Source organism: Mastomys coucha, unplaced genomic scaffold, assembly GCF_008632895.1.
Source record: "Mastomys coucha isolate ucsf_1 unplaced genomic scaffold, UCSF_Mcou_1 pScaffold12, whole genome shotgun sequence".
NCBI classification, from domain to species: domain Eukaryota; kingdom Metazoa; phylum Chordata; class Mammalia; order Rodentia; family Muridae; genus Mastomys; species Mastomys coucha.
Window position 1 is genome coordinate 26,323,407 of NW_022196894.1, and position 12,996 is coordinate 26,336,402.

At 40.3% G+C, this 12,996-nt stretch overlaps 1 protein-coding gene across 1 annotated transcript in view; it reads right to left on the bottom strand.

Moving 5' to 3' along the window:
* Fgf12 (fibroblast growth factor 12) overlaps positions 1 to 12,919 on the bottom strand; it is a 539,267-nt gene extending 526,348 nt beyond the window's left edge. The window contains exons 1-2 of the mRNA XM_031363565.1: positions 12,803 to 12,919; positions 12,493 to 12,635 (exon numbers count right to left, since the gene is read on the bottom strand). Coding sequence (XP_031219425.1) covers positions 12,493 to 12,505 — 13 coding nt within the window. The 5' untranslated portion in view covers positions 12,506 to 12,635; positions 12,803 to 12,919. The remainder of the gene's footprint in view (positions 1 to 12,492; positions 12,636 to 12,802) is intronic.
* Positions 12,920 to 12,996: the final 77 nt, after the last annotated feature.

Consider the following 12,996-nt stretch of genomic DNA (forward strand, 5'->3'; position numbering starts at 1 on the left):
CCCACTGGACACATTGAACTACAGTTCAAGGGTACATGTTTAGTGGGGTGGGCAGGTGTGCTCATGTATGTGTACACACAAACCCATGCTCATGCATGTGTGGGTGTGCATGTGTGCATTATAAAATTTTAATGATAGCTAAAAAGGAGAAAGGCTAACAATAATAAAACAGAAGTGACTAAAACCAGCTGGCACAGACACAAACCTTATTTTAGTCATTACTTGCAGAACAATCTATACAGAAGCTATATTGGTAAAAAGTAAATTTAGAATTTAAATTTTCACATGCATCGCTAGCACTCAGTTCTTTGTGAGTTTGTGTTTGCTCATATCTTCCATTGCTGACTTGAAAGGTGTTTCTCAGCTGAAATAAGCTGTTATTTTTCACTGCTAGTCCCAATGATGTCGAGAGCATATAGCAAAATGGTAGATAATTGGCCATCAAGCCCACATCTTTAAATAATTAACTAATTAATTAATTAATAACTAATGTGTATAGTTGTGGATTACTGTGGTTTATTTCCAAAATGTTAAGCCATTTACTCTTTTAAGCTATGTATGGTCTACAGCATGAGAATGCTACCCCAATCCCTCATCCTTGAACAGTCAGAACAATATACATCTATGACTGGAGTCAAATCTAAGCAATGCTAGTATAGGTTTTCTGCACCTAAGGTTCTCAGAAAGTAATCTGAAAATTACTTATTACACTGGGACATAGAACCTTCACAGGATCAAGGGCCTCTCCTCCCATTAATGGCCGACTAGACCATCCTCTGCTACATATGTTGCTGGAACCATGAGTCCCACTCTTTGGTTGGTGGTTTAGTCCCTGGGAGCTCTGAGGGTACTGGTTAGTTCATATTATTGTTCATCCTAAGGAGCTGCAAACCCTTCAAATCCTTGGATCCTTTCTCTAGTTCCTTCACTGGGGACCCTGTGCTCAGTCCAATGGATGGCTGTGAGCCTCTACTTCTGTATTAGTCGGGCACTGTCAGAGCCTCTCAGGAGACAGCTATATCAGGCTCTGGACAGAACCACTTCTATGCTGAGCAGTTACATAGTGGTGGGGATCTTTGGTCTCTAAGGAACAGATGATAGAAGTAACAGCAAATGAATGCCTTGTTTTAGCTTGGCCTTTAATGGTTTTTCCTCACTGACCCCTTTAATTTTGAAAGAAATCCCCAATGCAAATTAGAGGAGAAGACATGGATATATAGCTTGATCAGGTGAGATTGCTTAAAAAGTTGCTAGTGGTATGTGTGGTTTCCAGTTTTGTGGGTTTTCTTACCACACCAGTGACTTTTCCTGATAAGCCAGGCAGCTACGTAGCATGAGGGTTAGAACAAAGCTACAGCATGCTCTTAATAAAGCCTCTGGAGCTGAAAGAAACTTAAGGTATGTAAGAGCTTTAGGTCCCTTCCTGAACCCCAGAGAGCCAGCAGAAGTTCTCAATAACACTTCAAGTCTGGTTCTCCTTGGCTAGAGCTTATGTGCAAATATAGCCATAAATGTTCTTTTTTCTTAGTTACTATCATATAACCAGTACTTCTGATCATTATTCATGTTCATAAACATGCTAATGGCTATTGACTATCTTGCTATCTTTTGCCCTTATCCCCAGTGCCCTGAAGGTTAGGAAAATGTGTATGTACGCAGCTGGACTGAGGAAATGTGTGGCTGTCATACCAGACTAGAGCAAAGTACATCTAATATTCAGTCGTGTTTGAGGTCACAGACTCTGAAGCCAATCCACTACCCGGTTGCATCATGGGTAAAAGTATTAAGTTAAGAATCATCACTATGCCTGAGTTTCCCAGGCCCTAAATTATGAATGACACGATATTGCTGTGAGGATTAAAAGAGATAACATATAAATAAAGCACAGTGCCTAGTGCATAGTAAAAACTATAGAACCCTCATTTCAAAAAAAAAAAATGGTCAACTTTTCAAATGTCTTCTAGATGTCTGGCATGAACGGAACATGAAGCCATGAGGACTGAAGAAAGAGATTTGGTAAATTTTAAATAAATCTATTCAACCACTTACAACTGAGCCTGATCTGATACTGTCTGTACCATGCTTTGACTGCAGTAAATTATCTAGAGTATCAGATTGCTAGAATATCTGGAGAAGAATAAAAATCTATTCATAGTTTTGCTACTATCCCAATAATTCTACCTTTTGCATATGTCAATGTGTTATTTGTCCACAATGTACTTACTGCTCATTGTTGATATCCGGGCATATGCCCACAAATACTCTTTTCATAGCCACCATTATATCACAAGTATTCCTGATCGTAATTCACATTTTAAACATGTTAAAGCTGTTAAATAGTTTGCCTTCATCCTTTACATAACTAATAAATTCAGTTTAACTGTTAATCCATTCTACCAGGTAAGATTCAACTGGAATTCTGTCTCAAAGGAGCAGCAAAAGAGCTGAGTGTTGCGAGAGATACCTACTGTTTTCAAATGAGGTAAAGGCAAAAGAACTGAGCGTATTTGGTTTTGAATAATGTATTACTAATGATTGAAAGCAAAGGAAAATCAAATCTCCCATCTCTAACACCAGTAAGACACTCAGCACACAGAGTGCTTGGCATGGATGTTACTTCTGCCTTTTCTCGGTGGAGTGTGCTTGTTAGAGCTGAAAGAGAGATGATATTATCTCAACCTCACATATGACGGTTACATAAATAAACCAATCTTAATTGTTAAGGGATACCTCTGGGGATGCAAAAAAAAAAAGATGTTATGAAAACATAATGCAGAAGCTGCTGAGCAAAAAGAAAAAAAATGCTACCACATTAGCTAAAGTCAGGCGGGAGCCGCCGACCATAATCATAAAACAAACATCTACTCTTTTCTCCTCACAGCTCTGTAAATGCTCGTTCTTAGAATTCCTCAAATTCAGACTCCTGCCTCTTCCTTTACTTCACAGATGAAAAGTAAGGTGAACAAGAGAACTGACATCAAACTCATACAGCGAGTTGAGACATGAATATGGATTCAGATCTAGACCTCTAAATTCCAAGCTAGGGTCTAAGAAGTTCATAGGTCTCCATCACTATCCATCAATGCAAACTGACAGTCACACCACGCATAAAGCTACATGCTGTGACCTGAGATTTAAGAGATGTCCCCCAGCATGCTCATGTCCTCAGCGGGTGGCACTATTTTGAGATCTGTAGAGCCTGTAGGAGGTAGGGTTTGCTGTGGGAGGGTACATCACTGTAGTGGGTCTTCCAGGAGGATAACTCTCCCTTGGCTCCAGATGAAATCTTGCCTTCCTGGACTGTGCCTGACACCCACTGATCACCCTCCTCCTGCCACAGATGATGTTGCTGTTGTTCCATCATGCCTCCCTTGTTGTGATTGACAGATTCTTCTAAAACTGTGAGCAAAAATAATGCCTTCCCTGCAAAAGCTGTTTCTATAAGATATTTTGTTCTCATCAATACAAAAATTAACTAATATTCTAAATGATAATTCCCCCAGGCTTAGTGCTTTCTTCCTTAGAGCAATACCAACTCTCAACCCAGCTATATGCCCATAAACTCAGTATCAAAAATTATTATATTAAAAAAAATCAGGCTTTGGTGTAGGCATAATGACACATGCCTTTAATCTCATTACTCTGGAGACAGCAACAAATGATTTCTATGAGTTCATGTGTTTCAGGCCAACAGTGAGACCAGGTTTTTTAAAAAAACAAACAAACAAACAAACAAAAACAACAACAACAACAAAGGCTAGTTCAATATTGTATTTGTAAAAATCAATGTGGTTATTTGGACTACTATCCACTATGCTTTGTTTTCTATAGAAAGCAAGAATAGGGATCAAAACAGAACATTAGAAAGCTGACAACACAGCTTCTCTGTAATATGAGAGTGAAGTGGGCAGAAGAAGGAGAGGAGGAGGAGGGGGGGAGAAAAGGAAAAGGAAGAGGAAGGAGGAGGAGGAAGGAAGGAAAGATGAGAAAAGAGGTGGGACAGAAGAGAAGGTTTGGGGAAGAAGTCAGGAAAGTTGGTTCAGGACACTGAGATTTAAAAGGATTGCCCCCCGCCCAAGGATCATTTATGGGATAAGTAGAGGAAACAGAACTTGAACACAGGACTTTCTTGTTTCATTAGAACACAGCACATTTGTTCTTCACCTCTATGTACCACACCCGATATAAAGCTTCAGCACCCCACCAGTATAGATAGACCAATTTTCAAAGCTCAGACTCGGGGCATCTAGCGTGTCCATCCATTCTCAAAAGCGCTATGCACTGATTCAATCAACCATCACCTGACACTGAGAGGCAGGTCCTGACATTCCTAGAGCTGCCCTGTCTGCCTCACCTCCTCTAGAGTTATCCAGAGTGCTCTTATATTTGTATCGCTGTTTTGCTTCCTTATGCTAATGCGGATGTGAAGCCACATCATCTTATTTTGAATTTGCAGGCTCACAAAGAAAACATGATTTGCAGAGTCTTTCTCCTTGTTACACAACAAATATTTCTTTCTTTAAATTCTAGAGAAAGAACAACACAGAACTGAACTAAATTCAGTTTCAAGTGTCCTGGAAATGGTGAAAATATTTTGAAGTGTAAAAAGAACCTTTGGAAAGGCTTTTAGTTTTCCATATTTCCCTTCCCAATTAGAGCAATCATATAAAAAAATTGTAATTATTGTATTTATACAATTTACTATGTGGATGAAACTAAGAAAAACAAACAAAGACATTTAATATGTTGAGGTCAGAAATATTTCTACATTTTCCAGTTTCCTAGTAGCTGGAGGGAAATTTTCTCAGTTTGCCTTGGACTGAGGTATGTTTAGCCAGTCTGAACATGGTTAGCATTTGAGGACCTGATACAAAACTGAATGCTGCTCATGGGTAACAATATAGGAGCAAGGGAGATTCCAGGAAGCAGCAATTGGCATGGCTACCTTCTTACTAAAGAAAACTTATTTGTATTTGGTGATCCTTTGAATGGCCTGTGAAAGCCTCTGGATTGTTTTTCCTGCTGTCCATCCCATTGGGCTGTTTCCCTGACTAACAGTGGACAAGCAGAATGGAAAAACAGAGCTCGTTAACACATGTCTGTAGACCAGCCATAGGGATGTTAAGATAGGAACATCATGAGTTTGAGGCCAGCCAACATGACAAAGAGCAGCTTCCTCCATGTGGTGTAAAGTCACTTTTGATGAAATGTGCTCTGGGAGTCCCCAGAGGTGGTAAACATCTAGGCCAGTTACATGCTGGTGAAAAGGGAAAAGATCTGTGAAACAACAGGTGTCTTTGAGATTTTAACCAAGGTACCACCAGTTTCATCACAACGGGCGAAGTAGCTTAACTTCTCTGGGTGAGAATCCCACTTTTGTGAAGAAAAGAAGAAGGGGGCTGTAAAATGAAACTGGAGAGGTGAGAAAACTCAAATGAGTCAATAGGCATAAGTCCCAGAAAACCTATACCGTGCCCTCCTGCAAGCGAAGGATGCTAAGAAGATGAGTGACTGAGTGACTGAGGGATATGTCTCTCAGCTTCAGTTTCATTTGTTTTACATATTTACAGATTTATTTTCTCAAGCCTGTAGCAGATGAATCAAATCTTTCCTTGATGGTCTTTAACACTAAAAAAAAAAATGATTTAAACAAAAAACAAAAAAACAAAAAAACAAAAAACAAAAAAAAAACAAAAACAAAAACAAAAACAAAAACAAAACAAAACAAAGGAGAAGCCCTACAGTGTTCCCGATTAAACACACAGTTAGTTACTTACCCACCATGCATCTTACCTGTCACATACCTAATTCCCTAAGTATTTCAGTAATAGCTGAGTGCCCTGTAGCTCTTATTTGAGAATCACTATTGATGAGCAGAATTACCCACTTTCACAGTGCGTCAAACCCATTCGATGCACACTTGACCTGATGTATCTCTATCTACTACCAACCCATAAAATGATGCATAACTGCCTGACAACAAAGTCTTGGTTGGCATCAATAGTAACTTAATAACAAATTTGGTTATCAGAAAAGTTCCCGTTGGACATGTTACGGGCTGTGGCTCGGTGTTGGCACATACTTAATTAAAGTCAGGCCCTAGGTTCTATCCTGAACACGTATATAAACACATAGAGTTTGTTAAGTAAATAAAGTAGAATGTGCACAAAAGTAACCCTTTGGCTAAAGTAAAGTCTTTGTGAATGTCCATGCAGGTTGCTTGCTAAGTATGCAGGTTGCTTGCTCCTACCTCTACAAAGACAAATTGTCCTTCATAATTCTGATATTGTGGTATGGGGGTGGGAATAAGGAGAAGTCTTAGTTTATAGAGAAACAGTCTAAGTTTTTGATACTCTGTTTTGTCTATGAGATGAAGTCAAAACATGAAATCATGGAGCTTTAAAGCAGATAGTATACAAAGACCTTTGTGAAACCACAAAATGCCCCATGGTGTTATTTATAGTTGTTAATGTGCAATACATTCAGAAACTGTCAGTAACAAATGTAATAAATCACTATTGGTCACTTAGTGGGCACAAAATGTCTGTTTAAGGACAGAGAGATGCCTCAGAGAGTATAGGTGTTTGTCACCAAGCCTGACAGGTTATCCTCCGACCTATACCATACTGTAGCATACACGTGAATGCTCAAAGCAAATAAATACATATAAACATAATAACACCAATCTAATAATGCCAGTACTTCACAAACTTGAAAGAACAAAAAGGCAAGGCTAAGAAAGTGGCTGCCCCTGGACTCTTTGCTGAGGATAACCAGTTAAGCCAAGCAATCCATTCCCAGCTAGGCAGCTGGTCAGCTGGAACTGCTTCCAGAAGAGATGCATAGCTGTTGTTCACATGTTCTCCCACACAGTGAGTTTTCTTTTGAAGAAATCAAGGTAGAAACTAAAGAAAGGCATTACTGCTGTAGAACATTCAGTCTTCTCTCAGGGTCTCTAATTACACTGGAATTCCATATTCTAGCCTCCTAGGTAACCTATGAGGACTTGGAAAGATGACTGGAACAGAAGTGTTTCTAAAATAAACAACCTGGGGCCTGTTTGTGGATCCCAGCTCCAAGCCTAGAGAATGGGAGTCAGGACACAAATCCCCACCCTGCACTGAACCATATTCCTGGAACAACATGACAATTCACCATGCATTTAAATCAGATAAGCCAAACCCTCTATAATGTTTAAAAGTCTTGAGACCCAGAAAGGCAAAGAGAGTTGTTCAAAGTTAACACCATTTAAACTGGGCAAGAAGCTGTGTGACCTACACCCAGTGCCCATTCCTCTACATTCCGTATTAGATCTGAGTTCTCCACCACAATGGTCTCTCTGGTTGTTATTGTTGTTTAACGAGAAAGCAGCTAACATAAAATTACTTTTCAGTTCTGATAAGTTAAAAAAAAAAAAAAAAAAGCATTTTCTTTCTTCTCCAGAGAGCAATGCTCAACAAAGAGAGCAGAGCAGAGTCTTTGCTGGAACACAAGTTGGTTTCCAGACTTCTCTGCCCTGGAGTTAAACTGATGTTTCTGGGTGCCTTTGTAATATGATGACTTTTTCTCTCCCAGTACTAATCATATAACACATGAAAATGTTGCTAAAAACTATTGTCTATTCAACACAGCCTGTAAATTCAACTCAGCATGTAAAACCAGTGTAGCTCCTATGGAAAGTAACACATTTTTCCTAAGGTAGACTCCAGAGTACCTGCTGAAATGTTAGAGGCTCAAATTATGCCCTCAAGAAGGTTAATCAATACAGTAACAAAGAAATGGGGTGGGAGAGCAATGTGGTTAAGATCAAGGATGACATCTTAGTTTTTGTTACTAAAACAGAGTCTCAAGTAGACTAGGCTGGCCTCATACTAACTATACTGTAGAGGCTATCCTCTGACTCCTAATTCTCTGGGTGCTGGAGTTACAGCCATGAGCTACTACATTTTGCTGAGTTTTCTTATAGAATTTCAGAACTAAGCATGTTGCCCACAAAGTAGGTATTCATTAAATATTCATTTAAATAAAGATCATTCAATTGATGGTGTAAGAAATGCAACATACGAAAGACAAACAGGCACTTCAGGTGCAGAGAACACTGTTATTTAAATAGCCATTGAACACAGAGGTCAGGAAAGACAGTGGAGAACACTGAACTGAAAGTCAGTTCAGAGAGCTGAACAAAGATGCAAAACAATGGAAATGACCTATACTCTGCAAGACACATGCCAGCTTAAACTCTGCGGTATCTACTGTGGGCTAACAGTGGTAACGTAAAAAGAATTCTCAGTGAACTTAGAGAATAAATGTTTAAAGATAATTGGGAGCTGAAAGTAAATGGCTAGAGTAAGTACGAAGGCGGGGGATCTTAAAAGCAAGTATGTTTGGGATTCAAACAACAAGGCAGAGACTTTCTTTTTCACTTTTTCCCAAAGCAAACAGGGGTCTGGGACCTAAGCACTCACCCATAACCTCCACAAAGAGCAGATGATCTCTCGCAAAGCTTCCACACTACCGTGCCTTGCATACTGTCCCTTTCAGTTACAATCTGCTTCCTATGATTTAGACAAGTGGTTCTTAGACTTTACCATGCATGCAAACAACCATGCAATTTTTCAGGAACTCAGGTGTGAAGTAATAAAATTAGAGAGAACTTGAGATTTGGTGAGCATCTTTAAAAACTTCTGAGGTGATGCTCATGGTCCTGAAATGTAGACCAACAGAAGTGAGGCCTAGAATCAATGGTTACTGACTGGCTAGTAGCATCACTTGGAAGATGTGGGGGTTTGGATGATAATGGACCCCATAGGCTTATGTGTTTGAATGCTTGGTCCACAGCTGGTGGAACTATCTGAGAAGGATAGGAGGTGTGGCCTGGGAAGAGGTGTATCCCTGGGGGAGGTGGGCTTTAAGGTTTCAAAAGCCCATGCCATTCTCTCTCTGTCTATTTGTCTCTCTGTGTGTCTCTCTGTGTCTCTCTGTGTCTCTCTCTCTCTGCCTCTCTCTTTCTCTCCTTTCTCTCTCTGTGTCTCACTGCCTCTCTCTTTCTCTCCTTTCTCTCCTTTCTCTCTCTGTGACTCTCTGTGTCTCTCTCTGCTTCTCTCTTTCTCTCCTCTCTCCTCTCTTCTCTCTCTCTCTCTCTCTCTCTCTCTCTCTCTCTCTCTCTCTCTCTCTCTCTCTGGAAGATGTAAGCTATCTGCTACTGCTCCAGCACCACACCTGCCTGCCACCATGCTCCCTGCCCAGATAACCATTAGTTCACACTCTAAACCACAAGCGGTTTCTTTTATAAGTTGTCTTAAACTTCATATCTCTTCACAACAATAGAAAGGTAACTAAGACAGAGTAGGGGTGTTGGGCTTTGTTTTTGTATTTTTAAGAACTATACACAGATCCCTTCCTTAAAACCAGGTAAACTCAAATCTCAAAGGATGCCACCTAAACCTCTCTATGTAGAAAAATCACTATAGGTGATTTAAAAAAAAAATAGGTAACATGCATGAAGTTGAGAATCTATGCTAAGCAAAGAGTGATACAGTCAGGAGAGGGGAAAAGAGAGAAGAGAAACACAAGGTACCTTGAAATCATTGCCTCTGGAACTTTATCCTGAGTACAGATTAGCTGCAGTTTTGTTGAAAATTAATCTGTTTAGTGGGCCTAGAGTAAAAATGAGCATCCTGCAGTTCTAAATGTGTCTGCAAACCACAGTTTGCCATCCAATGCACAAATGAGCCACTCTCAAACACATCACACCTGAGATATTCAAAAAGTGCACAGATCTTTGTTCCTATCCAACATTCTAATTAATTATCTTATCTATGACCCTTCATGAGAATGTTTATGAAGCATACCAAGTGGTTCTAGGGTGCGGAAATGTTTCTGGACCACAAATGTAAATATTAAGCACTCTACATTATGTGAGAGTCTCTAGTCCTTGGGACCTGCAGGGCACAATTTCTGTCAAAGTTACTCCAAACACATCAAACTCAGTCTTGGAGACTATGTAATTACCATGGTGCACAAAGATCCTTGACCCTAACTCAGAATTGAGCTGTTTTCTTCTCTATCGTCAACAACAGGAAGTGATGCGAAGTAGTAAGAAAGCAAGCAGAACTCATCCTACTTGTGAGCATCACAGTATTCAACGGAGCTGGCTGGCTCCTCTGCTTTTCAAACAGTAAAGGCAATGTGAAGGTGGCCTGATGCCGGTGACAGGACTCACATCTGAACAGAGACTACTGGAGCATTTCCTGGTATGGTAAACTCTTTACGCAGTCAACCAAATCATGTGATGATTCTTTAACTCTATCTAAAATTAATTCCAATAAAGGAAATAATGAGTGATGTACTTATCATTTGAGAATATCTTTCTATGATTACATTTGAATCTATTGGGGGCAGGGCATACAAAATGAAAGATGTTCCAGTTAGAATTGAATGCAGACACAAATGCCCATTAATATGCTCCTTTCCCCCTCTGAAATAAAAATTTAGAGTTAGCTGAAGTTCTAATCATGCCACTCGCATTGACTTAGAACCTTTAAGTATTCATGTCAGCATGGTTGCTAATTGAACAACTCAGCTTTGTAAAATCCAGAAATTAAAATTCATCAAGACTTTCACTTGCTCCTTTGTTACAAGTAACTATGAGTCCTCTGCAAAATGGCCACAATATTGGCTTTTAGAGAGAGTTCTCATTGCCTTTATATCAGAGCTGTGAGCCAGTGGATCATTGTTATCTGACTTAACATAGAACTTTTGGCCCAGTTCCTCTCAGGTCTATTTCTGAAATTCTGTCTCCCTTCTGAACTCCCCAGACTGGCAGCATGGCTGGAACTCTATGGTTATTATTAGGACTTATAAACCACCTGGAACTCTAAGAGGCCGGCAGCATTCTTTATAGGCAATAAAAGAAAATACAAAATATTGCTGAGAGATACATCCTCATTTTATGATGGACCATTAATTGCTGTATAAATTCGAGGCAAATGTTACCAAGAACCACTGCCAAATAACCAGATTTAATGGCCAAATACCAGGTGTCGTCTAAGCAGAAAAACAGTTTTTCATAGTAAAGTGATACTCTATGTTGTTATCCTTATGTCCAAGAAATGCTTAACTAAAACACTATATTAATTTATGAGTTAAGAAAGATTGTATTTTCATTTTAAAGTGGATTCTGTAATACACTATGTATATTAAGAGACGTGGATTTTTCCTTATATGTACATTACTGTCAGACAAGAAAGTGTCCACCAAATGTGTCACAAAAATAATTTGCCCAATCTGAAAGCTATCGGCTACTCTTTCTCCACATCATTTCAGATCTTCTTTCGGTGCCAGTGCTTACCTAGGTACAATTATGATAAACCTACTAATTAAGTACTCAAAATAACCTTACTGAGCAGACGGCTGCTATCATCAACACTCTAGTTTTATTAATCATACCAGAAATAGGTAGCTCAACGCCACTCCCTGAGCCTTAAGTACATTGCCACAGTGACTGACATTCTGGTTAAAAATAAAACCTCGCTTCAAATATAGCTTCTTCCAGTTCTGGATAATGAATATAGTTTCATAAAAGTTGACATCATTTCTCTGATTTCACCAAAATTAAATACATTCTATATTCCTACTGGGTAACTGTCCACTTCGTCACTCAGGGAACTCACAACCTAGTGGGCATTTTAAGGAAGGGAAGAGACCTGTTCGTGTGGGGTTGAGTCCAAATGACATCCGAACTTACAATTCTAATGGTTGTTTTGTTTATATGCGCTAAATATGCCAACCAGAAGTTGATTCCCATAGTTCATATAGCAGTTGGTGGGTGTAAATTTTTCAGATTTGCTTATGAGGAGAATTTAAATATGTACATGTCCAAAACTAGTGAACGCAACGCGCTCAAAGAGCCAAGCGATACTTCTGTACCCTGATCTTCTTAGAGGTCAGTTCCTGTGCACGATGTTTCAGATAGATCCAATTTTTTGTCTGATACCCATTCAAAATGCAGTTGGATACCATACACACCCAGAAACACCATGTTTGTAGGGTGGGGTGGAGAAATTCAAACATTTTTAGCAATGTATTATTGGATATCAGCTATAAATATGACTGTCAGCATATCCTAAACCCAACAAAATATATGTATTTCAGTCCATCATTATACAGGAAAGAAATCTCTTTACCAACACATCTTTCCTCCCCCTCCATTTTGGGAGGGAGTCTTCTCCATCCCCCCACCACCACCTAAAAAAAAAACTCATCCCACTTCACTACGCAACTGATGGGAGTATTAAACACTGGCTTCCACGCTGTGGGAGTTAGTGGCCTTCTTGCCACATTCCTGCTGCTGCAATGGACATAGCATCTCCTCCTCCTATCGACCTAGTGTGATGCTCCTCCCGCTCCGGAGCACTGCAGTCCCCTAGCCGAAGGCTGCCCTGGCCACACGCACATGCAGCGGGAAGTGCCCCGGTGGGGACAGCCACATACCTTTGCTCTCCATTTCGGTCCCTTTAGAGTGCTGGGAAGTTCAATGGAAGTTGGCAGGAAGATGTGGGCCCGCTTCAGATCCCCAAATCTGGAAAGCCAATCTGATGCTTTCGCCCGTACTTCCTTCTTTCCCTTCAGGCTTCCTGAAAGATGGGATTTCTTAAACCTTGAAGCTGCGATCAGCCACCAAAGGACACTTAGCAGCAGCAGCAGCAGCAGATTTGCCTCTACAGGGGTTAGGTTGCGATGCATATCTGATACTGAAAAGCATGCACAGGCCCGCTCAGAATTGTAATTTTTTTTTTTTTACCTGAGTCTGGAAGCTGCAAGCAGGAGCTGTCCTCGGAGCGTGGTGCTGCAGGTGTAGTGACAGATCATCCCACTTTGCTCTGGATGTACAGCAGATTTGCATGGGCGCTGGCACGCATGCGCAGGGCGTCCCCCTCCCTTCTTCACCGCCTCCCGCTCCCCCCGCCCGCCCTGGCTTCTCTCCCCAATACGGTC